General features: G+C 43.7%; 1 protein-coding gene across 1 annotated transcript in view; it reads right to left on the bottom strand.

Moving 5' to 3' along the window:
• LAMB1 (laminin subunit beta 1) overlaps positions 1–27,866 on the bottom strand; it is an 81,658-nt gene that overhangs the window by 20,227 nt on the left and 33,565 nt on the right. The window contains exons 14-23 of the mRNA XM_065399488.1: positions 27,679–27,837; positions 26,846–26,973; positions 26,501–26,624; positions 25,738–25,942; positions 25,424–25,567; positions 24,819–25,050; positions 23,424–23,587; positions 21,700–21,924; positions 17,163–17,380; positions 16,361–16,457 (exon numbers count right to left, since the gene is read on the bottom strand). Coding sequence (XP_065255560.1) covers positions 16,361–16,457; positions 17,163–17,380; positions 21,700–21,924; positions 23,424–23,587; positions 24,819–25,050; positions 25,424–25,567; positions 25,738–25,942; positions 26,501–26,624; positions 26,846–26,973; positions 27,679–27,837 — 1,696 coding nt within the window. The remainder of the gene's footprint in view (positions 1–16,360; positions 16,458–17,162; positions 17,381–21,699; positions 21,925–23,423; positions 23,588–24,818; positions 25,051–25,423; positions 25,568–25,737; positions 25,943–26,500; positions 26,625–26,845; positions 26,974–27,678; positions 27,838–27,866) is intronic.

Raw genomic sequence — 27,866 nt, forward strand, 5'->3', positions numbered from 1 at the left:
TATGAATATGTTGAATAAGACTGGGCCCAGTACAGGCCCCTGGGGGACACCACTATTTACCTCCCTCCATTCTGAAAACTGACCATTTATTCCTACCCTTTTAAAAATATCTTTTAACCAGTTACCAATCCATGAGAGAACATTCCCTCTTATCCCATGGCTTTGCTTAAGAGCCTTTGGTGAGGGACCATGTCAAAGGCTTTCTGAAAATCTAAATACACTATATCCACTGGATACCCCTTGTCCACATGCTTGTTGACCCCCTCAAAGAATTCTAGTAGATTGTCGAGGCATGATTTCCCTTTACAAAAACCATGTTGACTCTTCCCCAACAAATTCTGTTCATCTATGTGTCTGACAAATTTTGTTCTTTACTATAGTTTCAACCAGTTTGCCCGGTACTGAAGTCAGGCTTACTGGCCTGTAATTGCCGGGGTTCACCTCTGGAGCCCTTTTTAAAAATTGGCATCACATTAGCTATCCTCCAGTCATTTGGTACAGAAGCTGATTTAAATGATAGGTTATAGATGACAGTTAGTAGTCCTGCAATTTCACATTTTAGTTCCTTCAGGACTCTTGGGTGAATACCATCTAGTCCTGGTGACTTATTACTGTTTAGTTTATCAATTTGTTCCAAAATCTCCTCTATTGACACCTCAATATGGGACAGTTCCTCAGATTTGTCACCTAAAAAGGATGGCTCAGGTTTGGGAATCTCCCTCACATCCTCAACCATGAAGACCGAAGCAAAGAATTCATTTAGTTTCTCTGCAATAGCCTTATCGTCCTTGAGTGCTCCTTTAGCATCTCGATCGTCCAGTGGCCCCACTGGTTGTTTAGCAGGCTTCCTGCTTCTGATGTACTTAAAAAAAATTTTTGCTATTGCTTTTTGAGTCTTTGGCTAGCTGTTCTTCAAATTCTTTTTTGGCCTTTGTAATTATATTTTTATACTTCATTTGCCAGAATTTATGCTCCTTTGTATTTTTCTCATTAGGATTTAACTTCCACTTTTTAAAAGGATGCCTTTTTGCCTCTCACTGCTTCTTTTACTTTGTTGTTTAGTCACGGTGGCTCTTTTTTGGTTCTCTTACTATGTTTTTTAATTTGGGATATTCATTTAAGTTGAGCCTCTATTATTGTGTTTTTAAAAAGTTTCCATGCAGCTTGGAGGGATTTTACTTTTGGTGCTGTACCTTTTAATTTCTGTTTCAATAACCTCCTCATTTTTGTGTAGTCCCCCTTTCTGAAATTAAATGCTACAGTGTTGGGCCGCTGTGGTGTTTCCCCCGCCACAGGGATGTTAAATTTAATTATATAATGGTCACTGTTACCAAGTGGTCCACCTCTTGGACCCGATCCTGTGCTCCACTTAGGACTAAATCAATAATTGCCTCTCCTCTTGTGGGTTCCAGGACTAGCTGCTCAAAGAAGCAGTCATTTAAGATGTCAAGAAACTTTATCTCTGCATCCCTTCCTGAGGTGATATGTACCCAGTCAATATGGGGATAGTTGAAATCCCCCATTATTATTGAGTTTTTTATTTTAATAGCCTCTCTCATCTCCCTGAGCATTTCACAGTCACTATCACCATCCTGGTCAGTTGGTCTGTAATATATCCCTACTGCTATATTCTTGTTATTCAAGCATGAAATTACTATTCATGGATATTCTATGGTACAGTTTGGTTCATTTAAGATTTTTACTTCATCTGATTCTACGCTTTCTTTCACATATAGTGCCACTCCCCCACCAGCACGACCTGTCCTTCTGTCCTTCCAATATATTTTGTACCCTAGTATTACTGTATCCCATTGATTATCCTCATTCTACCAAGTTTCTGTGATGCCTATTATATCAATATCCTAATTTAATATGAGGCACTCTAGTTCGCTTATCTTATTATTTTGACTTCTAGCATTGGTATATAAGCACTTTAAAAACTTGTCACTTTTTAGCTGTCTGCCATTACATGATGTAATTGAATGGGACTCTTCTTTTTTTTTTTTGACTGCTTCTCATCAGATCCTACCTGTATTTTATCATCTTCCATCTTTCTCCTCCTTATTAGGAAATAGGGAATCTCCATTTATAGATCCTCCCCTAAGGGATGTCTGAACCACGTGCTCTTCCACACCTGTTGGCTTCCCCCCCCCCAGCCCTTAGTTTAAAAACTGTTCTACGACCTTTTAAAATTTAAGCGCCAGCAATCTGGTTCCATTTTTGGTTTTGGTTTAGCCATCCTTCCTGTATAGGCTCCCCCGTTCCCAAAAGTTTCCCCAGTTCCTAATAAATCTAAATCCTTCCTCCCTACACCATCGTCTCATCCACGCATTGAGACCCTGCAGTTCTGCCTGTCTAACTGGCTCTGCGTGTGGAACTGGAAGCATTTCAAAGAATGCCACCATGGAGGTCCTGGACTTCAATCTCTTACCTAGCAGCCAAAATTTGGCCCCTGGACCTCTCTCCTATCCTTCCCTATGTCATTGGTATCTACATGTACCACGACCACTGGCTCCTCCCCAGTAGTATACAGAAGCCTATCTAGATGTCTCGAGACATCCACAACTTTCACACCAGGCAGGCAAGTCACCATGCAGTTCTCCCGGCCATCACATACCCAGCTATCTATGTTTCTAATAACCGAATCGCCCATTACTAATACCTGTCTCTTCCTAATAACTGGAGTTCTGTCCCCAGTGAGAGAGGATACCACAACATCATCTGGAAGGAGGGTCCCAACTTTGGGATCGTTTCCCTCTGCTCCAGTTGGATGTTCTCCTTCCCTGAAACTTTCATCCTCCACAACAGCACAGAGGCTGTCAGACGGGGTGTGGGACCATTCTACTGTGTCCTGGAAAGTCTCATCTATGTACCTCTCTTAGCTCCTCCAGCTCAGCCACCCTGGTCTCCAAAGCCTGTACACACTCTCTGAGGGCCAGGAGCTCCTTGCATCGAATGCACACATACGCCACCCGCCCATAGGGCAGGTAATCATACATGCTGCATTGGTTGCAATAAACTGGGTAGCCCCCACTCGGTTTCTATTTCTTGAATTCTCATGCGGAATAAATCACCTGTTTACCTTGTTACTTATATATAACTTTCAGTAACCTAACCACCACTCCACCCACACAACACTACTTGATTATTATAATTTTTATTTAGTTAAATGTAAAATAATTTTTTAAAGTTTCCCATCCTAGGCTCCCTGACACATCATTAACACAATAAAATCCTAGCAGCATTAATCATTTCAACAGGAATTCAGGTAGCCAGACACCTACAGAAACTTCTTTTTCCATCACACTGTGGGGAAACAAACCCTTCTGCAAAAACTCCATCAAACAGGTGTCTCATGCAGCATGCTCAAAATGCCACTGAATTTGAGCTATTTCACACCAAGCGGGATGTGGGAGCAAGTTCCAGTCCTGGAGCCTTCAGAGAGGGGGATTGAGCTCAAATGCCTCTACGGACCACAACTGTGTCTGGGTGGCATGTGGAGGACAGGCCAGTCCCAGGACATTTAAAACTTTAGAGGTCACAACCAACACCTTAAGCTCCACCCGGAGATCAATGGGTAGCCAGTGCAGATTTTGGAGCACTGGCATCACGTGCATCTTGGGAGATGCCGCCCCATTCAATAAGCAGCCCACTGCTTTCTGAACCAGCTTTTTACGGTGTAGTCCCAGCCAGCGTGCCTCACAACAGTGTAATCAAAAGCACAGATGACAGTGGCATGGTCTGCGTCCAAAAGGAAAGATTGCAACCTCCTGCCCAGACACAGATGTTAATAACCTGACTAGGGGCTTGTCTACACTGGCACTTTATAGCACTGCAACTTTCTCGCTATGGGGTGTGAAAAAACACCCCCCTGAGCACTGCTAGTTTCAGCGCTGTAACGTGCCAGTATAGACAGCGCACTGGAACTGGGAGGTAGCTACACTCCTCGTGGAAGTGGTTTTTTTAGAGCACTGGGAGAGCTCTCTCCCAGCGCTATGCCGCGACCACACAAGCGCTTTAACATTGCAGTGTAGACAAGCCCAAAGTTAATGCTGTAATATGATCATCAGACAGCAACTGGAGAGCTAAAATCACCCCGCCACTAGAATTCGTAGAAATTAATGATGGACATGCTCCCTTAGTCAAAGGGCTTAATGTGGTATTAGTTATTATCACAAGTAATCTGGGGTGGGTATACACCAAAACCAAATTGTGACACTTCTTGATTCACGTAGCCTGCAAAAGTGTAAATTAATACCCACCTCTACCTGTGGGTATCAGTATCTGACCCTGCAAGATACACCTACAGAGCCTACCCCCAGCCTAGAAAACACAGCTGAATCCCTGGGACTTAGAACCCTATCGACAAGCTGAAGAGGTACCAGCCACTGTCTCAGATTTTTAAGTTACACTTTACTGTCACTGTAGTTGTACAGTGTCTAGTTTACAAGATGAGGATACAAAGTTATTAGCTTAAACCTAGTCATCTGATTTTCCCCAGGAAGAACAAGAAACAATCAGAGACATCCAGGGACACAAGAGTGTTTCAGTGCATATCTAATTGCTGGAAATCGCTCCCAGAGGTCACTTAGGAGAGTGGGTATTAGAGGCTAATACTGCAAATCTGATGAGAAGAGCACTGAAGGCCCTTTTAAGCAAAGGTAAAGTTATTGTACTCACATGACTAGAAATTGGGGGAGAATGGTTCATTCTTCACTTTAAAACCACACAGATGCCGATATTACGAAGCAGTCTCTGGTCTTTACATTTCTGCCCAAAACAGATTTAAATGCCGTAACCAGCTATGGTTAGTAACTGCCTTTAAAACAAATAATTGATTGTTCTCTTTCCACATGGATTGGTGGAAGAAAGGCAAGGGTGGGGTAAAGAGCTGCAAATTAATACATGGAAAACTGCTTGCTTTGCAGATTAGGATTAGTTACAAGAGGATGATCAAACATATTCTTTAGTAAATGGCATAGGCGTGGGAACTAGGAGTGCGGGGGGGTGCTGCAGCACCCCCAGATTTTACACGGGGCCGCTAGCCCCACACCCAGGCCTCCACTCCCCAGCCCGGGGCTTGAGTCCCAGCTGCTGGCCCTGCTCCCGGCTCCATGCCCTGCGTCCGGGGCTTGGGACCCGGCCACTTGCCCCGCACTGCTCCCGGCCCCACTGGGGGGTGGGTGGGTAGGGGTAGACAGGGGTAAGGGGACTGGCTTTCAGCACCCCCACTATTAAAAGGGTTCCAGCGCCACTGGTAAGTGGAAAGGGATACGATGATCAAAACTCTTATTATTATTAGCTAAAGAATACGCATTCTAGCCTGAGCAGTAGTGCTGGATCAGTAAATCTAAATTTTTCCCTGTGGAAAATTTTGTGGGCTCGAAAAAGCACCCCAACTTCTGTAGGTCCAATAAAAGCTTTTCAATCTTACACAGCAGGGGTGCTGAAACAATTTGTATAGTGGGGGTGCTGAGAACCACTGAACCAAACTGTAAACCCTGTATACAATGGAAACCATTTCAAGCTGGGGGTTGCAGAAGCACCACCTGCACCCCTAGTTCCAGCACCTATGTTACACAAAGTTCTTCCTCAGGTCTCGTGTTTCCCTGACCCGAGGAAGAGCTCTGTGTAAGCTCAAAAGCTTGTCTCTCTCACCAACAGAAGTTGGTCCAACAAAAGATATTTTCTCACCCACCTTGTCTCTCTAATATCCTGAGACCAACTCAGCTGCAACACTGCATACAACCTTTTGAAATTATTCAACCAAAAAGTTTCAGATTCTCAGCACGGATTTTTCGAAATGAAGTGAAAGTTTTCATTTCATCTTGTTTTGAAAGGTCAGTTGGGAACTACATTTTTTTGCTTTGAGTTTTCTGATTGGAAAATTAAAATATTTCATTGAAATTGACGTTTTCCTGCGGAACATTTTAATTTAGACAAAACAATTATTTCAGTGTCAGTGACCTCCTTGTAAATATTTGTTACAGAAACTCCAAGAAGCTCAGGAATTCTGGTTTCATCTTGAAAAGCCAGAGGCTACATCTTAGAAAAGCAGCTAAGTCTGAATGGGGTGAAAATAGTTGACCTCATTCAACTTTTCAGAAACGGTGACTGTATCCTTCTTTGAGAGGAGCATTAACTAAATCAAACATGTGACCGATGTTAGCCACCTAATGCACTGCTGGAAGGTGCTCAGATACTATGGTGCTGAGCTTGGTACATGAACCTATACAGAATAGATATTTTTCTTTCAACCTTTAAACTGGGCTGGAGACCATTAAATGTTTTGTCCCCACAGCAAAACAGCAACTGGTTTGTTCAGACTCGGCGGGACCTCCTGACTGTAGTGATCCATTATGACAACAAACTATACAGTAATTTGTAAGATTGAAACTCAGTGCATTAGCTTTTGCATAGCTAACAAATAAATGGAGTGCGTGTGTGTATGTGCATTTGAATAGTTAGCCATTGATTCAAATTATTCTATAAACATATTGCTAAATCCTCAGCATTATAATTTTCAGTGCTGAGTGCGAATGCAAAACATCATAGCTGACTTTACAGGGGCTGCTGAGACATAAGAATTATGTTGTATCAGAAGGTGCTGGCATATCTTACTTAAGGGCAGTTTCCTGGAACTGAACCATTGCATATGTTAGAGTATTTTAGGAACTGTGTTTATAGAAAGATGAATTAGAACTAAGAATGTTAGTGTGCAAGTTAAATAAGTATTTAACCACAGGTAAAGACCCAAGTACTTCAACAGATATTACTGCAGGGGTGGCCAACCTGTGGCTCCGGAGCCACATGCGGCTCTTTAGAAGTTAATATGCAGCTCCTTGTATAGGCACCGACTCCGGGGCTGGAGCTACAGGCGCCAGCTTTCCAATGTGCCGGGGGGTGCTCACTGCTCAACCCCAGGCTCTGCTACAGGCCCTGCCCCCACTCCACCCCTTCCCGCCCCGTCCCGAGCCTGCCGTGCCCTCACTCCTCCCCCCCCCGCCAGAGCCTCCTGATCAGGAGGTGTGGAGAGGGAGGGGGAGGCACTGATCAGTGGGGCTGTGGGTGGGTGGGAGGCGCTGGGAGCGGGGGTGGGGGAGCTTATGGGGACTGCTGACATAATACTGTGGCTCTTTGGCAATGTACATTGGTAAATTCTGGCTCCTTCTCAGGCTCAGGTTGGCCACCCCTGTATTACAGTGACAGGCACCCTAGAAATATCTAAAAAAGAGGAAAGAACCTTCTGTCAAAATCCTCCTCTATTTTCAGCACTTGATATAAATGTTACTTTCTCTTATACTAGTTCAAGTAGCAGCCAAGTTCTTTTATCTTTCCAAAGGGCATGATATTCTAGTCTAGATACGGCAGTAGAGCAACACACACGCAATCTTCAGATTTACGAAAAGATATACCGTATATACTCGTTCATTAGCCCCTTCGTTTATAAGCTGACCCCCCAAGCTGGTTAGGTAAAAATAGCAAAAACTGTATGACCCTTTCATAAGCCGACCCTATATTTCAGGGGTTGGCAAACTTTGGCTCCTGGCCCGTTAGGGTAAGCCTCTAGCAGGCCTGGACGTTTTGTTTACCTGGAGCGTTCCCAGGCATGGAGCCCCTCAGCTCCCAGTGGCCGCGGTTCGCTGTACCCAGCCAATGGGAGCTGCGGGAAGTGGTGCGCCATAGAGTTTAAAATCATCAAATCTTGGTGTAGACCTGTTTATAAGCCGACCCCCACTCTTTGATGCGTCACATTTTTACCAAAAATATTCGGCTTATGAATGAGTATATACAGTAAATCTCAGCTCTGTGGCTGGCCAAGCATACTGCCGTAAGTTAGACCAAGGCACAATAGCTGTTTTGTATCAGTTCTAAATGTGTCAAAGGGCATTTGATACTCCACAAAAGGGCTGAAATGCCATCCCCATAAACCAGAGGTGGGCAAACTTTTTGGCCTGAGGGCCACATCTGGGAATAGAAATTGTATGGAGGGCCATGAATACTCAGAAAATTGGGGTTGGGGTGCGGGTGGGTGTGAGGGCTCTGGTTGGGGGTGTGGGCTCCGGGGTGGGGACAGAAATGAGGAGTTCAGGGTGTGGGAGGGGGCTTGGGCTGGGGAGGGGAAGTGTGGTGGAGGGCTCCAGCTGGGGTTGTGGCCTCTGGGGATGAGGAGTTTGGGGTTTGGAGGGCGGGAGGGGGATCAGGGCTGGGACAGAGGGTTGGGGTACGGGAAGGGGTGCAGACTCTGGCTGGGGGTGTGGACTCTGGGGTGGGGCTGGGGATGAGGGGTTTGAGGTGCAGGAGGGTGGGAGGGGTATCAGGGCTGGGGCAGGGGTGTGGGGAGAGGCTCAGGGGTGCAGGCTCCGGGCAGCGCTTATTCAATGGAGATATCCTATCTCCTAGAACTGGAAGGGACCTTGAAAGGTCATCAAGTCCAGCCCCCTGCCTTCACTAGCAGGACGAAGTACTGATTATACCCCAGATCCCTAAGTGGCCCCCTCAAGGATTGAACTCACAACCCTGGGTTTAGCAGGCCAATGCTCAAACCACTGAGCTATCCCTCCCCCCCCCCCCCCCCCCAGCGGATCCTGGAAGCAGCAGCATGTCCCTTCTCTGGCTCCTACATGGAGGCGTGGCCAGGCGATTCTGCACGCTGCCCCCAAGCACCGCCCCTGCAGCTCCCATTGGAGCGCCGGAGGGGGGCCATGCCGCTGCTTCCAGGAGCCGTGTGGAGTTTGCCCACCCCTGCCATAAACTCATGGCTATGTACACTCTATATATACTCTCAAATAATCAAGATACCTAGTTTCATCCATCCCATCTGGAGAAATTCCATTTTTCTTTTCTTTAAACAAGTCTTATATAACGCAAACAAATCACTTTGCCTTCCCAGGGGTCCTTGACCAATAGCCATCTATTTGTTCTAGTTTTCTACAACTGTGGTAGCAATGACCCATATATAACATGATAAACATTTGATAAATATTATTGCAGAAGTGCACAGTTCAAGATATATATATGGAGCCTCATTATAACCCAACTACTTCTCAGGAGTTCAGGCTTTTCGGCTGAAGTCAGAGCAGCAGGGACCCTGCAGGGCTCATGCACTGAACCCTGCTGTTTGGTTGCTAGGGTTTGGAAATGCCCCAGCAGGTTTGCTGGGAAGTTTGTGTTTGATGAAACCTGTAATCTTAACACTACCTTAGCAAAGACTTTTGTGCGTGTGTACACACACAGAGCTACATACAGTTCAAAGATTAAACAAAAGCACAAGGAGTGTTTCTAGTGGGCCAGCATTACCATTTACCTGATTCTAGACAGTACTGGAGGACAGAATTATATTTTAATTCACAGAGTGAAAATCACCCCAGGACCTGCACAAGATCATATGTGATGGACACACAAGGACTCTGCATAGGTGCAAATCTTAACCCTATAATTTCCTAGCTCTGCTTTTAGGCGTAATAAGCTAAATAAAGTTAAATAAGCTATTTATCTCATTTACTTTTCAAGAATATGGGCTAAACGGTACCAAGGCCCCAATCCTGTAAATACTTATGATTGGAGGTAGTGTTTACTACTGTGTGTAATCTCCATTGAAGTCAATAGAAGTATTCTCAGGTGTAAGAACTATGCTCAGTAACAGTTTTCAGGGTCAAGCCCCAAGTCTGTCTATATCTATTTTTTTTTCTAGATTTGAATTTCTTTTTACAAAAAAGCTAGGGAACAAACCAAAAACAAACCAACCAACCAACCTGATCTCAGAGGTGCAGTCTAGACACAGTCACTAACAACAACAGAGAAGAGGAAACCTCTCCTACTCCTGCTCTTGAGTTTGTGGTTTCCAGCAGAGAAATACAAGGGCCCTCTCTGGATTTAGCCCCACCTATGCAATTCTTTTAAGTAATTAAAAATAACTCCCCAGAATTCCCTGACAATATGCCCAAACCTCCTACTTAGCCGCTGAACACCCAGCAATATTCCCTTCTCACGCATCCCATCTGGTGCAATCCCCTGGGCGGGGGAGGACATGTGGAATATTTGGAGTCTCAGAATGGAGTCACTCACAGATGTAGAATTTATTTTTGCCGTGACATGTGTAGCCAGACTTTCCATTCCATAGGACTGAACTCTGTGTGTCAAAGGCAACATATAACTGTTGATAGTGGTGTGTGTGTGTGTGTGTGTGCACAGTTAAAAGTTTATGGGGGGGCATGTGACTGCCCCACGTGTTGCCTCTGGATCTAGAACAGAGGTTTTCAAACCATGTGGGGTGCACGCCCTCCTAGGGGGGTGCGGAGGAATGTTCAGGGGTGGGGATAAGCGGCAACACCAGGCAGCTCACGCCAGCCCCGCAGCAGGGCTCGGGGAGGGAGCACCACCTCACCCCTGACTTACCTCAGGGGGCCACGCAACGTGTCTGGGCTGGGGGAGGGATGCAGCCAAAAAACCTGTGGGGCACATGACCCCGCATGTCCTGCCCACGCATCACCTCTGCTGTGTCTCTCTACTAGTATTATAACAATGGTGCCAGACGTGAACTACTCCATTTTGAATGAATGGTCTCATTCCACAGAGCCTCTTCAATATCGATAGATGATCCACAATAATGCTCAGAAGTAGAAAGCTGATTCAGAGGTATGATGGCCAAGGTTTTCACAAGTGACCAGTGATTTGGGAGGCCCAACGTGAGAGGTCTAAAAGGGCTAGATTTTTAGGAATATCAAGCACCAACCTGGCCTCTGAAAACCAGGGCCCATTAAGACCTTTCCTACCCTAAAATGGAGGTGACCAAACTCACTAGCGGACTTCTGAAAATCTTGGCCTTAGTTATTTTTTTTAAACCTATCATATTTAAAATTATAAAGGATGTCATAGCAGTGTGGGCAATAGAGATCTCCCCAATGATTTCTCATCAACAATCAGATCTGGTTTCCACTGGAGTCCACTGACTCAAGATCTCTTGCAGAGGCTTCAGAGCACAGTGTACTTAGGCTGATGTGGTAAACCATGCGAGTTTCACAGTCTCAGACAGAAGCCTTTTGCAGCAGCTGGATGAGGATCCAGTTCCACAGACATCCATGAATGAACATGATTTGTTGGGGAAAAGTGAACATGGTTTTTCTAAAGGGAAATCATGCCTCACCAATCTACTAGAATTCTTTGAGGGGTTCAAACAAACATGTGGACAAGGGTGATCCAGTGGATACAGCGTTCTTGAGACTTTCAGAAAGCCTTTGACAAGATCCCTCACCAAAGGCTCTTATGCAAATAACACAATCATGGGATAAAAGGGAAGATCCTCTCATGGATCAGTAACTGGTTAAAAGATAGGAAGCAAAGGGTAGGAATAAACGGTCAGTTTTCAGAATGGAGAGAAGTAAATAGTGGTGTCCCCCAGGGGTCTGTACTGGAACCAGTCCTATTCAACATATTCATAAATGATCTGGGAAAGGGGGTAAACAGTGAGGTGGCAAAATTTGCAGAGAATACAAAATTACTCAAGATAGTTAAGTCCAAGTTACAAATGGATCTCACAAAACTGGATGACTGGGCAACAAAATGGCAGATGAAATTCAATGTTGATAAATACAAAGTAATGCACCTTGGCAAATATAATCCCAACTATACATACAAAACGATGGAGTCTAAATTAGCTGTTACCACTCAAGAAAGAGATCTTGAAGTCATTGTGTATAGGTCTCTGAAAACATCCACTCAATGTGCAGTGGCAGTCAAAAAAGCTAACAATGTTAGGAACCATTAGAAAAGGGTTCGATAATAAAGACAGAAAATATCATGAATGCCTCTATATAAATCCATGGTATGCCCACACCTTGAATACTACATGTAGATCTGGTTGCTCATCTCAAAAAAAAAAAAAAAATTGGAAAAGGTACAGAGAAGGGCAACAAAAATGATTAGGCATACAGAACAGCTTCTGTATGAGGAGAGACTAAAAATACTGGGACTTTTCAGTTTGGAAAAGAGATGGACTAAATGGGGATATGATAGAGGTCTATAAAATCTTGACTGGTGTGGAGAAAGTAAATAAGGAAGTGTTATTTACTCCTTCACATAACACAAGAACTAGGGGTCAGACAATGAAATTAATAGGCAACAAGTTTAAAACAAACAAAAGGAAATACTTCTTCACACAACAGACAGTGTACCTGTGGAACTCATAGCCAGGGGATGTTGTTAAAGCCAAAACTAAAACAGGGTTCAAAAAAGAACTAGATAAGTTCATGGTGGATAGGTCCATTAAAGGCTATTAGCCAGGATGGTCAGGGATGCAACCCCACCCTTTGATTGTTCCTACCCTTTGTTTGTCAGAAGCTGGGTATGGAGACGGGGATGGATCACTTGATGATTGCCCTGTTCTGTTTATTCCATCTGAAGCACCTGGCATTGGTCACTCTCAGAAGACAGGATACTGGGCTAGATGGACTATTGGTCTGACCCAGTATGGCAGTTCTTATGCCCCAGGCCAAATGCCCCTCTCTCAGCACTTGCAAAATGCAAGCAATGAATTCCATCACCACACAACACTCCAGTGGTTTAGGCATTTGTTACAAATTCAAAAAACTCAGACTAGGTTTGTATCACATTCCAAGCCCTAGTAGAGCCTAGTAAACTTTAACCATTTAGGCACTTGGTCAATAAAAGGACAGAGTGGAACTGAAACCAACCTCGGCTCCTGCCCAATGGAGTGGAGTGGGGAGGCAGGGTTCTCCTTTCTCAGTCCCAGAGATTCGCAGCATGCAAGATAACTAGAAAAAGCCCATGGGCAGGCTGATATTTCTACATCACGACCTCTTGGGGTCATAGAGCAAGTTACTACAGATCGGCCCATGGGACAGGGAGCAGCTGAATTCTCTGGAGTTCTTTGGCACATAAGGTTGGGTCATCCAAACCAGGTTGGACCAACCCCTGCATACTGATGAGCTGGTATCTATGGCCTTTCAAAGGCTATGTGGCTCACAAAAGCATGGATGCTTTCTGCTAGATGTGACCCCAAGGAAGATGAAATTTTATAGCTAAGCAAGTCTGCTGTGTTGCTATAAAATAGAGGGGGTGAGGTTATTAGATGAATAGAAAGTTTAAAGCTACCTTGAAAAAAGGTTTTCTGAATAATACATTATTGCTTTTTCATTTTAGAGTCATTATAAAGCAGGTTTTCCCCTGTTCAAGAGAGAGCAGAAACCAAGTAAAAGGTCAGAAATGCTGGCACACAGCCAAGTCTTGCTGATAACATGTACTGATGGATTCCATCAACCAGCTTTGATGGAGAGAGCTGATATCAGGAGACAATCACTGCCCTGAAGCATTATGAGATTGAAGGCACAGTCAGCAGCATTTAACCAGAGGAACACATGCAGCCCTGGGGAAAGCAATTAATATGCTAGTTTGCTCAGAAGAAATCTAATACATGCCCTACCACCAAGTAACTTCAAGAGTGTTTTATCTTTATCCCTAACCAGTTCCTGAATAGCTGAGACACCCACATCTGTTTAGGTAGGGGATTCCAAGGAAGATCAGTTGAAAAGGATTTATTAAAAGATCACAGCAAGTACATTTTTCCCTGCAGGAAACATACCTTAATCTAATCTAGGAGGCTGCTGCAAACCCTCCTGGCCAAGTCTCCCATTTAAACAGATCACAGACACAAGTTTGTTCTGGTCTGGACAATGTCTGAAGTTTCTTTCCCCTATTAAATTAACAGACTTGCTTATAACAGAGTGACACACAACTCAGTTTTCTAAACAATCCACTTAATCTGGTTCTGGTATTTTGCTGGTTGGAGAATACTGTCTGACTAAGTATCAGAGGGGTAGCCGTGTTAGTCTGGATCTGTAAAAAGCAACAAAGAGTCCTGTGGCACCTTATAGACTAACAGACGTATCGTCAGCATACTGTCTGACTAGCTAAGTGCATTGTGCCTTTATGTAGCTTGAAACAAAGAGAATAATCTTTTGCTAAAAGATTAAATACCTTAGGTATTCGGTAAAATTCCTTCAAACATAGTCTAAGGCCATGTCTACATTAGCACTTATGTTAGCAAAACTTTTGTCGCTCAGGGGTGTGACCGGCATAAGTTTTGTCGGCATAAGCACTCGTGTGCACAATGCTATGTCGGGGGAAGATGCTCTCCCAACAACATAGCTACTGCTGCCCATTGAGCTAGTTTCTCTCCCGTCGGCATAACACGGCTACACGAGCCATCTTACAGCAGCACAGCTGTATCGGTACAGCTACTGCAAGCTTGTTAGTGTAGACATGGCCTAAGTAACATAAGAGGATGTATAGAGACAGAAAACTCCAATACACTAAGGGCTTGTCTACACTACCAAGTTTTGTTGACAAAACTTGTGTCGACACCCAAAAGTCAACACAACAAAAATCGCCAAAGGGTGTTCACACTTGCTCCCTCTGTCAATAGATCATGTCACCATTGGGGACACCATCATCACGTGGGTATGTATCCCACAGTCCAGTTTTGTGGGAAAGAAGAGCCGATTGCTGCGCATCTTGGGATTCTCTCCGAGTTCTCCCACAACCCCCTCAGCTCCGAGAGCAGCATCATGGGTAGCTCTGTGAGCTCTCCGTGCTGAGGAATGGCAAAGCAGCACAGCAGTCTGTCCCCCATCCCCCTGCAGCAGCAGTCTGCCTGCCGCTGTGTTCCTAGTGCCCGGCAGAACAGGAGCATTCCAATGATTTGCTCTTTGTTTGTTCCCCAAACGGAGCAGCACACAGATACTTCCTGGAGCTTTGAAAGGGTAGGGGCGCATGTCTACACTGGCTCTTTGTCGACAGTAAAGGGAGGGGAAAAGACAAAAGTCTCTCGGAGGGATGGAAGTTTGTTGTTGCCAAAACTGGGTGTTTCTCGTGACAAAAGTCCCACTGTAGCGTGTATGCTCTTGCTGTTTTGTCGCCAAAAGGCAGTTTTTGGCAACAAAACTTGGTAATATAAGCCCATAAATCCTGCTACTTTAAGATGTCCTCTTGCCACAGTAGTTGCTTGACAATTTGGACAAATTGCTATAGTATAAAGGTTAAGCAATAGTTTAATCCTAATTAAATAGGTTTATTTCTAAATAAAGACCAGTTCTTAACAACATAAGAATGGCCCTACTGGGTCAGACCAAAGGTCCATCTAGCCCAGTATCCTGTCTTCCGACAGTGGCCAGTGCCAGGTGCCCCAGAGGGAATGAACAGAACAGGTAATCATCGAGTGATCCATCCCCTGTTGCCCATTCCCAGCTTTTGGCAAACAGAGGCTAGGGACACCATTCCTGCCCATCCTGGCTAATAGCCATTGATGGACCTATCCTCCATGAATTTATCTAGTTCTGTTTTGAACCCTGTTATGGTCTTGGCCTTCACAACATCCTCTGGCAAGGAGTTCCACAGGTTGACTATGCATTGTGTGAAGAAATACTTCCTTTTATTTGTTTTAAACTTGCTGCCTATTAATTTCATTTGGTGACCCCTAGTTCTTGTGTTATGAGAAGTAGTAAACAACACTTCCTAATCTACTTTCTCTACACCAGTCATGATTTTATAGACCTCAATCATATCTCCCCTTAGCCGTCTCTTTTCCAAGCTGAAAAGTCCCAGTCTTATTAATCTCTCTTCATACGGAAGCCGTTCCATATCCCTAATAATTTTTGTTGCACTTTTCTGAACCTTTTCCAATTCCAATATATATTTTTTGAGCTGGGGCGATCACATCTGCACACAGTATTCAAGATGTGGGCGTACCATGGATTTATATAGAGGCAACATGATATTTTCTGTCCTATTATCTATCCCTTTATTACTTATTCCCTACACAAATCTACCTTGTACACCAGACTCCTGCTAGAATTGCATTGGGTCTGCCCATCCTTACTAAAACAGCATGCCAGTGTAACCAAACATGGACATGTTTCTTTAAACCATTATGATGCAAACATCACAACATTAAGAAAGGTGCTGCCAAAGACTGTAAGAAAACCTTACTCTTGTTTATAATGCCTTAACTACTTGACATATTTTCCCCTGCTGATCTCTTTTTTCTGTATGCAAAAAGCATGCCCACTGCCATGGCATATATGAACATATGGAGTTGCTGAAATGAATGCACTTTTGTTTCCTTCAATGTGAACAAACTTAATTAAAGTGGTCAACATCGCTCTGGAGAACCAGACCAGAGCTTGCAACATTCAGGGCAACATAAACAACTTTTACACAAACTGGTCAGGAGGACCCCTTTAAAAGAAGGTGAATAGATGTTTTAAGGGTTCCAATCACTGAAAGTGTACATGGGCAATTCAGAACACAACAAGGGAATAGAGGGCAGGGAAATTAGACTCACCTTGGCATGCCACATTGGGGTCACCCCAGAAAAACTCTTGGCACTCCCTGCAGGTGCGGCCTCCAAACCCAGGCATGCACTGACACTGCCCAGTGAACTGTTAAAAATAGGAGTAGAACAGAAAGTGAATTGGTTTTCCTATATGGAAGGGAACATCACCAGCAAAGCTCTTGGAACTATTCCCAGCAGCTTGTTAGGAACATGCTCAGGTAGTGTTATTTTGGTCTCTTCATATATTGACAAAGACTCAGCAGCCGAGCTCACTAACAGAAAGCAACACGGCTGGACACAGACTGAAGCTGAACGATAAAAACAATTTAAGAAAATTGTGATGCTTCCTATCTCTCTGGACCCAATCCTAAAAAGCTCGCCCCAGTGTGGACTATCTAGCAGAACATGATCTTTAGAACTGAATGACTAGAGACAAATTTTCATGATTGCCAGGGCCCTACAGTGCCCCTTGACTTTAAAAATAAGAGTTGGGTGCTCAGCACTTCTGACAACCCAGCCTTTCTTGTCATGTGTGCACTGGGGAAAGAAATATTATTTGGGGCATAGAGACAATGCCTGTGCCGTCTTTAAATTCCTCTGGTGTTTGTCCCTGAACTGCCATTTTTGTCATGACTTTCCCACAGCCCTAGAAGTTATACAGCCTACTGAGAACGTTACCTTCTCTTCTGGAAGGCAACATTTGCAATCTGATTTACTGAGCCATTGTGCAGCTTTCCTATGAATACAGCCAATAACTATGCAGAGGAGTATTTTGCTGGATAAGACTAATGAGGCCCTATGCATTTCTTACCTCATTACATGATAGCTCGAAGGAACGAGCAACATCGCACTCGCACAGTTCACATCCAGTTCCACTGGCCAGTCTCCAAGTGTTTGGTGCACAGCGATCGCAGTTCTGCCCGGTCACATTGGGAAGGCATTGGCACTGACCGGTTGTTTTCTCACACTGACAGTCTTCTGAGCTATTGCAGTGCTCTCGCACTGTTCCCAAGTAATTACAGACGCACTCTGTAATGGAAGAGCAGGCAGCCTAACTCTGCTATGCTAGCACAACACCACATTAAATTGAGTCCAAACCTAAATGTCGGTTACTGATGTATTACCAAAAGAGGAGATGGTTTCCAGGGAGATGTGATCCTATTCAAATGGGGAAAGTTACACAGACATCCCTACCGGCATGTCCTGACATTGTAAGTTACTTAGGCTATGTCTACACTGGCAATTGAATGACAAAACTTGTCTTTAAGGAGGTGTTAAACTCCCCACTTCCCCGAAAGACAAAAGTTTTGCTGCAACAAGTGCCAGTGTGAACAGTGCGTTGTCAGCAGAAGAGCAAAACCGCCGCTCGTTGGAGGTGGAAGGGGGGTTCCAAAGAGGATGGAACTCGGCTGTTCTCAATGGTGGCAGATGACAGAACAAGGAGCAATGGTCTCAAGTTGCAGTGGGGGAGGTCTAGGTTGGATATTAGGAAACACTATTTGACTAGGAGGGTGGTGAAGCACTGGAATGCGTTACCTAGGGAGGTGGTGGAGTCTCCTTCCTTGGAGGTTTTTAAGGCCTGGCTTGACAAAGCCCTGGCTGGGATGATTTAGTTGGGAATTGGTCCTGCTTTGAGCAGGGGGTTGGACTAGATGATCTCCTGAGGTCCCTTCCAACCCTGATATTCTATGATTCTATGAAGTTCTTTGTCGGCAGGAGAGCCGACAAACAGCAGCTACACTGCACAACTTTTAGCAGCACGGCTGCAGCGACACAGCCCTGTCTCTAAAAGCTGTGTAGTGTAGACACAGCCTTAGAAAACAGATGGTTTGGGAGGAAAAACCTAATGAAGCATCCTTTAAAGCCTGTCTGGGTACATGTGCCATGGTGACAAGTGCAGTATAAATACCCAGTATGGTAAACTGCCTTCTCATTCAAATGCCTCTATTAATTTTTCATAACTTATGCTGCAAGTTATTAACCTTGCAAAGATGCAGACAGATCTCAGAGTATTGCTACATTGGTTTCCAAGTTAATTTGAGCAATCGTGTAACTAAGGCTTAATCTTGTGAAGTGCTCCTGTAATATGCACAGTACGTGACTTGAGGATTTCTAACATCTTGCAGGACTAGGACTACATATAATAAGCAGATACAGGGAGCAGTTATACTCTGAAAAGTGAATTTTGTAAGAAGGGGAACACCATGGGGTTCCAGGTTAATTGTCATAAGAACATAAGAACATAAGAAAGGCCGTACTGGGTCAGACCAAAGGTCCATCTAGCCCAGTATCTGTCTACCGACAGTGGCCAATGCCAGGTGCCCCAGAGGGAGTGAACCTAACAGGCAATGATCAAGTGATCTCTCTCCTGCCATCCATCTCCATCCTCTGACGAACAGAGGCTAGGGACACCATTCTTACCCATCCTGGCTAATAGCCATTTATGGACTTAGCCACCATGAATTTATCCAGTCCCCTTTTAAACATTGTTATAGTCCTAGCCTTCACAACCTCCTCAGGTAAGGAGTTCCACAAGTTGACTGTGCGCTGCGTGAAGAAGAACTTCCTTTTATTTGTTTTAAACCTGCTGCCTATTAATTTCATTTGGTGACCCCTAGTTCTTGTATTATGGGAATAAGTAAATAACTTTTCCTTATCCACTTTCTCAACATCACTCATGATTTTATATACCTCTATCATGTCCCCCCTTAGTCTTCTCTTTTCCAAACTGAAGAGTCCTAGCCTCTTTAATCTTTCCTCATATGGGACCCTCTCTAAACCCTTAATCATTTTAGTTGCTCTTTTCTGAACCTTTTCTAGTGCTAGAATATCTTTTTTGAGGTGAGGAGACCACATCTGTACACAGTATTCGAGATGTGGGCGAACCATGGATTTATATAAGGGCAATAATATATTCTCAGTCTTATTCTCTATCCCCTTTTTAATGATTCCTAACATCCTGTTTGCTTTTTTGACCGCCTCTGCACACTGCGTGGACATCTTTAGAGAACTATCCACGATGACGCCAAGATCTTTTTCCTGACTCGTTGTAGCTAAATTAGCCCCCATCATGTTGTATGTATAGTTGGGGTTATTTTTTCCAATGTGCATTACTTTACATTTATCCACATTAAATTTCATTTGCCATTTTGTTGCCCAATCACTTAGTTTTGTGAGATCTTTTTGAAGTTCTTCACAATCTGCTTTGGTCTTAACTATCTTGAGTAGTTTAGTATCATCTGCAAACTTTGCCACCTCACTGTTTACCCCTTTCTCCAGATCATTTATGAATAAATTGAATAGGATAGGTCCTAGGACTGACCCTTGGGGAACACCACTAGTTACCCCTCTCCATTCTGAGAATTTACCATTAATTCCTACCCTTTGTTCCCTGTCCTTTAACCAGTTCTCAATCCATGAAAGGACCTTCCCTTTTATCCCATGACAGCTTAATTTACGTAAGAGCCTTTGGTGAGGGACCTTGTCAAAGGCTTTCTGGAAATCTAAGTACACTATGTCCACCGGATCCCCCTTGTCCACATGTTTGTTGACCCCTTCAAAGAACTCTAATAGATTAGTAAGACACGATTTCCCTTTACAGAAACCATGTTGACTATTGCTCAAGAGTTTATGTTTTTCTATGTGTCTGACAATTTTGTTCTTTACTATTGTTTCAACTAATTTGCCCGGTACCGACGTTAGACTTACCGGTCTGTAATTGCCGGGATCACCCCTAGAGCCCTTTTTAAATATTGGCGTTACATTAGCTAACTTCCAGTCATTGGGTACCGAAGCCGATTTAAAGGACAGGTTACAAACCTTAGTTAATAGTTCCGCAACTTCACATTTGAGTTCTTTCAGAACTCTTGGGTGAATGCCATCTGGTCCCGGTGACTTGTTAATGTTGAGTTTATCAATTAATTCCAAAACCTCCTCTAGTGACACTTCAATCTGTGACAGTTCCTCAGATTTGTCACCTACAAAAGCCAGCTCAGGTTTGGGAATCTCCCTAACATCCTCAGCCGTGAAGACTGAAGCAAAGAATCCATTTAGTTTCTCCGCAATGACTTTATCATCTTTAAGCGCTCCTTTTGTATTTTCATCGTCAAGGGGCCCCACTGGTTGTTTAGCAGGCTTCCTGCTTCTGATGTACTTAAAAAACATTTTGTTATTACCTTTGGAGTTTTTGGCTAGCCGTTCTTCAAACTCCTCTTTGGCTTTTCTTATTACACTCTTGCACTTAAGTTGGCAGTGTTTGTGCTCCTTTCTATTTGCCTCACTAGGATTTGACTTCCACTTTTTAAAGGAAGTCTTTTTATCTCTCACTGCTTCTTTTACATGGTTGTTAAGTCACGGTGGCTCTTTTTTAGTTCTTTTACTGTTTTTCTTAATTTGGGGTATACATTGTCTTCCATATAAATGTGCTCTCTTTACAAAGTGAAAGAGATTATTAGTTTCCAAGTGCCAACCCTGCAAACACACCCTGGGATCTGCAAGTCAGGCTGTATTCTTTCTGGTTCCCACATAACCACCAGAAACAGAGACTTTGCAACACAGATCTCTAAAAATTCGGGGGATGGTATGTGACCCACAATAGAACTCAGCTCCTTCCCTCCCTCCCTCCAGGAGATGTTTGCTCTGCTAATAGAAATAGTAAAAAAAGAAGAAGAAAAAACACTTTTTTCTGACTAACTTTCTGGATAAGCACAGAGTAGCATTCTGGAGTAAGAGATTCCCTTTTTAAAAAACACAGAACAACACACCATTATGGGACTATAACCCCACTTAACACTTATCATTCCCTGAGGCAGCCCTTCCTGCTGAGCTTTCAGGAACCCACCCCTGCTGTTCTTTAACATCCCAGGAATGTTTGTGTAAACAAAAGCCATGTCTTCAGGGCTTAAGAAGCAGCAGGAAATGGCCATGCTCCATCTCTTGATAAGAGGGAAACAATGAATGCTAACAAGAAGGCAAGAAATCCTTATCCCACAAGAGCCCATCCTTTCAGATGTTTGGGCACGTAAATGCTAGGTGTCTCGTCTCTCCCCCGTTACACTAAACGACTCCTGCCCCCTGAAGAATCACACTGAACACAAGAAAAGCTGCAAACCCAATGTTTAGCCAGAGGTAATTAGGTTTCTACCATCCGTTTAATCAGAAATGGTTCCTGGTAAATTTAAAATACTTTAGGTTATCTGCCATTCTCCATTAATGTCCTGAGGCCACCTGCAAAATCAACAGCTTCACAGTTTATTACGCCTAATGATATTCTAGAGTTTAGTGCAGGTAAATGAATTCTGGCCAGTGCTATAGAAGTGAGGAATGGGAAGACCCCTCCCCCCACTTACTTCTACAATCCTGTTGCAATGCATGTCCATAGTACCCATATTTACACAGCTGGCAATTTTCACCCTCTGTCTGATACAAGCACTTCAGGCACTTTCCAGACTGCTTGTCACAGGCCCCTGGATCAGTCATGTCAATGTTGTTGTTACACTGGCACGGCTGGCAGACTCCACTTGTCTCTTCAGGGTCTCCAAAGAAACCAGAAGCACACTCATCACATCTGCTTCCTGTTTAAACAAACAATCCAAGGAATTATTATTATAGCTTGTTAACAAACAAGTCAATAAACAGCAAGACAGTGTGACAAGAGATTGAAGGTGAGTAGTTGAAAGGAAATTGAGTTGAATATATTCAGAGAAACAAAATACAATACTTGTCTGGATCCTCAGCAAATCTAAGTTGAGTAGATCCATTGATTTCAATGGAATTGAGACAACTTATAGCAGGGTAGGATACAGCTCCTTTTCATGGATTTCAGAATTCAAGGCCCAGATTCAGGGAAGAACTTGCAACATGTGTTAATGGGCATCCCTATTCAGGACAGCACTTAAACATAGGATTAGCTTTAAGCCTGTGCATTGACTTCAGTACTGTCCTCAATAGGGATGCTTTGCTTGAGCTGGGGACTCAAATAACTTCTAGCATCATAAACATTCATTAAAATGTATAGAGAGACAGAAATTTTTGCTATGCAAGACGTTCTTTCCTAGCTTTTTCAAAGTGCCACTCCTACCTGCAGTATTTGCCTGCTGGCTGGGAGTGGTTCTTATAACTTCATTATTTATATATTGCTACAGGGGTACATGGTGCTTCATAGATGCATAAAATCAAAGACTTGCTCTTAAGGTGCTTACAATTTAAATTAAGCTGAACAACAAACACTAGGTGGAGAGATTTGGCAGATATAGGAATAATAGGGGTGGGTAACTTCTCTCACTCCCACTGATTTTCCAGTGAATGCTTACATGCATTGCTTGCCAGAGATTGGCCCTTAATTTGTAAATAAAAACGACAACACTTACAAATACTGGTACTACAGTAATTTCTGCCAGTGCTTATGCTGGTGCTTTCTACTTCCCTCTACGTCAGAAGTGGGCAATCTATGGCCCGGAGGCCACATCTGGCCCTCCAGACGTTTTAATCTGGCCCTTGAGCTCCCGCCGGGAAGTGGGGTCTGGGTCTGGGGCTTGCCCTGCTCCGGCACTTCAGCTGGGGAGCAGGGTCGGGGTGCATGGCTCCCAGAAGCAGCGACACGTCCCCGCTCTGGCTCCTACAAGTAGGAGCAGCCAGGGGGCTCCACACGCTGCCCCCACCACAAGCGCTGCCCCCCGCAGCTCCCATTGGCCAGGAACCGCAGCCAATGGGAGCTGCAGGGGCGGCACCTGCGGACAGAGCAGCGCGCAGAGCTGCCTGGCCGCGCCTCTATGTAGGAGCTGGAGGGGGGACATACCGCTGTTTCTGGGAATTGTTTGAGGTAAGTGCCACCCGGAACCTGCCACCCTGACTCCCTCCTGTGCCCCAAAACCCTGCCCCAGCCCTGATCCCCCTCCTGCCTTCCGAACCCCTCGGTCCCAGCCCAGAGCACCCTCCTGCACCCCATACCCACAATTTCCATACCCAGATGTGGCCCTCAGGCCAAAAAGTTTGCCCGGCCCTGCACTACATAGTCCCTCTCTGTAGCCAGATTAAAACTCAGTAGATGCACTTTAAAGCACATGGTACTTACCTATGTATCCCACGTTACAGACACACACAATTTGCAGAGTAACAGGATCTTGATAACAGCTGCTGGCAAACTGACGCCCACTTTCTGGGCCATCTGGGCAAGGACAAGGCCGACAATGATCTCCTGATCCCAGGACAGGGTCTCCATAATAGCCACCAAGGCACCTGTATTAAATAAAGGCTTGTGAGACCGCAAGCAGATACAGAACAAACTATTTCTTCTGATGTGAAATCACACTAGAATGGTTTTCAATGACTGGAGGGATGAGGGAGACAGACATCTTTTATAGGTCTCCAATTGTTATTCACAGTATGAATAACACTACTGTAAAGATGTTTTCTTTGGCTCATACTAGCATTACAAGTAATATGCCATGCCAAACCAAACCATTCCATCTCAAATGCTATGTCTTACCTCTGATCATCACACTTTAAAACCTCCTCTGGTAGGTGTTTAGGTACATTTATATGGAGAAATCAGTTTCATGCCTCCTCAACACACACTCCTTTGCTCAAATGGGTGCCCCTGGGCCTGGAGCAAAGATAAGAGGCCACACAGGTGCCCAGCAGCTGCTTACAGAGGATGGGGTTCACCTCTTCCCTTCAGAATCTGCTTTGGTCTCCATGGCTGCAAACCGGCCAGAGTCCATGCAGCTCTGGCCAATTCTGCACCAGGGCCCAAGGTTTGGCTGCTAGTTGTGATAACTCTACACAGACTTTTCATCTCTGTAGCTCTTTCAGCTGTACATATTCTCACCAACAGTGGCATTTTTTAAACATATATTCATTGCTCTTTTGCTGGGGACGGAAGAAAATTGGTCCTGCCATTTTGCCCTCATTAAAATTAAGTGATAATCTAGGTGTCTGAAACAATCCTGGATTTGTTCATCTCCTTAAAATTTCTGCCTTGCTCTCCACTGCACAGCTGCCACTACAAAGTGGACACTATGAGAGGAATTTTTGCAGTGAGAGCTGGCCCTCTTCCTATAAATGGACACTGTCACTTTCAAGACAGCTCCTCCCACCCCCCCCCCCCAAACAAGCCTTTAGACTTGTCCTGAACCCAGGTGGTCCAGTTTGGCAGACCAAGACATTTCTATTCATTCCTATTTCTCTGTGCTGAAATCCAAGTAAGATGGACATGTGATATTTACATAGGGGCCACTTCTCCTTTATAAACAGGAGACACAGGTTCCCTGTCCGGTAATAAGGGTGGGGCACCCCAGTGCAGAATCAGGGTTTTGTGCTTGATCATGCTAATTTCACCGACTTCAATGGGACTTACTTGAGTAATGACTTTAGGACTGGGTGTTAGCTTTGCCTGGGGAGGTTCAGTGGATATTGCTTACAACGTATAATAATGTACCAGTAAATCAGCTATAAGAAGAGACCATACCTTTCACAGTTGTGTCCCATGGTGGAATCGCGGCAATTCAAACATTCCCCAGTGTATGGGTCACAGTCATCCGTGTGGCCATTACACTGGCAAGGCTGACAGCTTGGAAATCCCCAGTATCCAGGTAAGCACCTATCACACTGACGGCCATACACTCCATGGAAACAGTAGCACTGGCCCGTCTCAGGATGACAGAAGGAACTGACAGAACCTTGTAAGTGACATTCACAAGCTAAATAAAATAAAATAAAATAAAAATGCAGTTAAAAAGAAATGATAGTTGGAAAACTTCTCTTCTTCCATTTATGCAGTTGCAGCCTCTGGACCTGGCTCTGCAGTCATTACCCAGTAGCACTCCCACAAAAGCTAATGAGAGTTTTGCCCCAGTAAAGGCTGAAAAACCAGACCCTACCATTGTATTAGAATATAAAGATTCGACAGAGTGGAGACTTTAAACTGGATTTCCTAGGTTATACTTAGATCCAGAGAACAACAGTACCTTAAAGAATATCTTGTTAGAAAGTGTTAGATACCAATATTCCCCATTATTCGATTTGCCATTGCCTAACTAGAATGAATATGTGGAGATTATGGATTAAACGTACATTTGCATCCATTAGGTCCAAACCCAAAGGTGCCAGGAGTACATCTGTCACATCTTCTTCCAACAACATTAGGACGACACTGGCACTGTCCTCCATTAGAGTCACACACTGAACTTAATGAGCCTTGAGGGTTGCACTGGCAAGCTGAATAGTGAAAAGAGGACAGAATTTGGAAAAGAGAGCACCACAGCTCATAAAACAGGTTTGAGCAGCATCTCTCCACACATACACCCACACCTCCCACCCACATCTTGGCAACAACACTAACAACTGGAAAATTGTGATTTACTCTGCTACAATTAAGTTGTACATACATAACGCGGTCTCATGTAACAGTGCAGAGATGCTAAAAATAATATTCTTGCAGACGTCAGTCATAGGGGTTTTCACAACACTCCTGCTGTTTTCCAGACATCGATATCTTTGAAATGTTTCCCAAGCACTGTTAGTGACCACATCTTCGCCTGAGCCCCCCACTGTGAAAATGTCCAGCGATTTGCAGTAAGGCATAAGAACGAGCTATGAAACAATTATAAAATGACAAAACGTTACCATTTATAATGCTGCAGTCCATTTTTGTCTAAACGAAATATTACTTTGTTTCTTATTACGCTGGCTTTTTAAAGTAAAAGAAAAACAAAAAACCCAGCAACAACAACAAGATCTTGTTAATTTTCATAGAAAAATGTCTAGCATCCACAAAACTAATATTTTATGGAAAATATGGAAGATCAGGTTTGATATTCAAGATGTGTCTGCCTCACTTGTATAAATAAGCCTCTCCAAAGATACAAACTTTAGCAGTTCAGCACTTAACATGTTAGTGATCCTGTAATATACAGCAAAGAACGCATATCAGAAAAGAAACCAAACAGGGCACATACTTTAAATCTGAAGATGTGTACAGTGCTGGAAACTGTTGTAAATGTATAGCCAAATTTAGCCAATGGATAAGTGAACACAACTCCCATTGACTTCAGTGGGATTTACGTAGCAGTGCCCAAACGGAAAATACAACACTTAGTATTTTAAGTTTAATTTTTCTTTAAAAACATCCATAAAGTAACTTGCACTTACAGAGTCAATGAGTGTGTATGGGCTTTCCACCTCAGTATCGAAGGAGGAGTACTGTGATAGCTCCAGGCGTACAGTGTAATTCAGTCCCTTTTCAAAACATACGGGGCGTGGAAGGACGACATATCTGGATTGGAAACAGAACGTTTGGTTTTCATTTAAAATGTTGAATGCAATAAAGCTTTTCAGATGGCTCTATGGAACATACAGGATAATATTTTGCCTCTTCTTGTTTGATTTTTACTAAGAATGAATGGTAAGTTTTGAAAAGAATGTTTGGAAGCTTGTGCAACCAAATCCTAAAAAGCCTATCAATCCTAAAATGAATGATACAACAGTTATACAGACCTTGAGCCTGGTGATAATGATACAGTCTGATTATCATCGTCAGGAACGGTATTACCACATCGGCTACTTGTAGGAATCTTGCCTGGGCGTGAAACAGTAATAACAGCTTTTTCCCAGTGATCTGGTAACTGGAAAAATTTGTCATCATTAACCAATGGATAAGTGATTAAACTTCTGATATCAAAACTGCATGAGAATGAGAACTAACAAGACGCACATGTAACAATCACAATTCATGGCATTCCACTCCAGTACATACAGTTCACGCAGGTCTGGTTACAGAACAATTTATTTGATGGGTTTGTCCTGTTTGTGAACTATCCACAAACAGATCAAGGTTTCCTTGGAATGGTTCACATTTATTCCTGTGTTCACAATTATCCCATTAATATTTTATGTAAATCTATTTCAGCATATGGATTGCTTGTGGGACATGTGCAATTGGTCTCCTAATGTCACATAGCAATCGTTTCCACACCCTTTGTTTATTAGTCGTCCTTGCTGTGTTATGCCTAATTTGTATCCTCAGCTGTCCCATAAGGGGTCTGTCAAAAAAATTTTAATTGTCCAGTAAGCATCATGCACCTCAATAGCACAATTATAATAAGATAATAAATAATGTTTGTGATTGTGATGCAAACAACAGTAGTGGTCAGTATAAGTCTTTCGCATTTCTAAGTTATTTTTAGGTAAAAAAGACTATCATTGCACCAGTCAGCTCCTAGCATTCCACAAGGAAAACTCAGGCCTTGTTAAATATATCTACAACCCGTCATCGCCCTCTCAAGAGGTAACAATGTTGATAAACATGTATGTAAAGAGTGGCCAATTACCTGTGGCTCATAGCGAATCACAACATCATACTCCATAGAATATGGAATATTGTCGATATAGAATTCCAGATATGCCCCTTCAGGGACTCTTACAAATCCTACTCCAGTCCAGGATGGGGTACGATCTTGAGAATACTGGCGTTCAACTATGCTCACTCCCTAAGGAAGAGGGGGAAGTTATTGCAATA

This window comes from Emys orbicularis, chromosome 1 (genome assembly GCF_028017835.1).
Source record: "Emys orbicularis isolate rEmyOrb1 chromosome 1, rEmyOrb1.hap1, whole genome shotgun sequence".
Taxonomy (NCBI): domain Eukaryota; kingdom Metazoa; phylum Chordata; order Testudines; family Emydidae; genus Emys; species Emys orbicularis.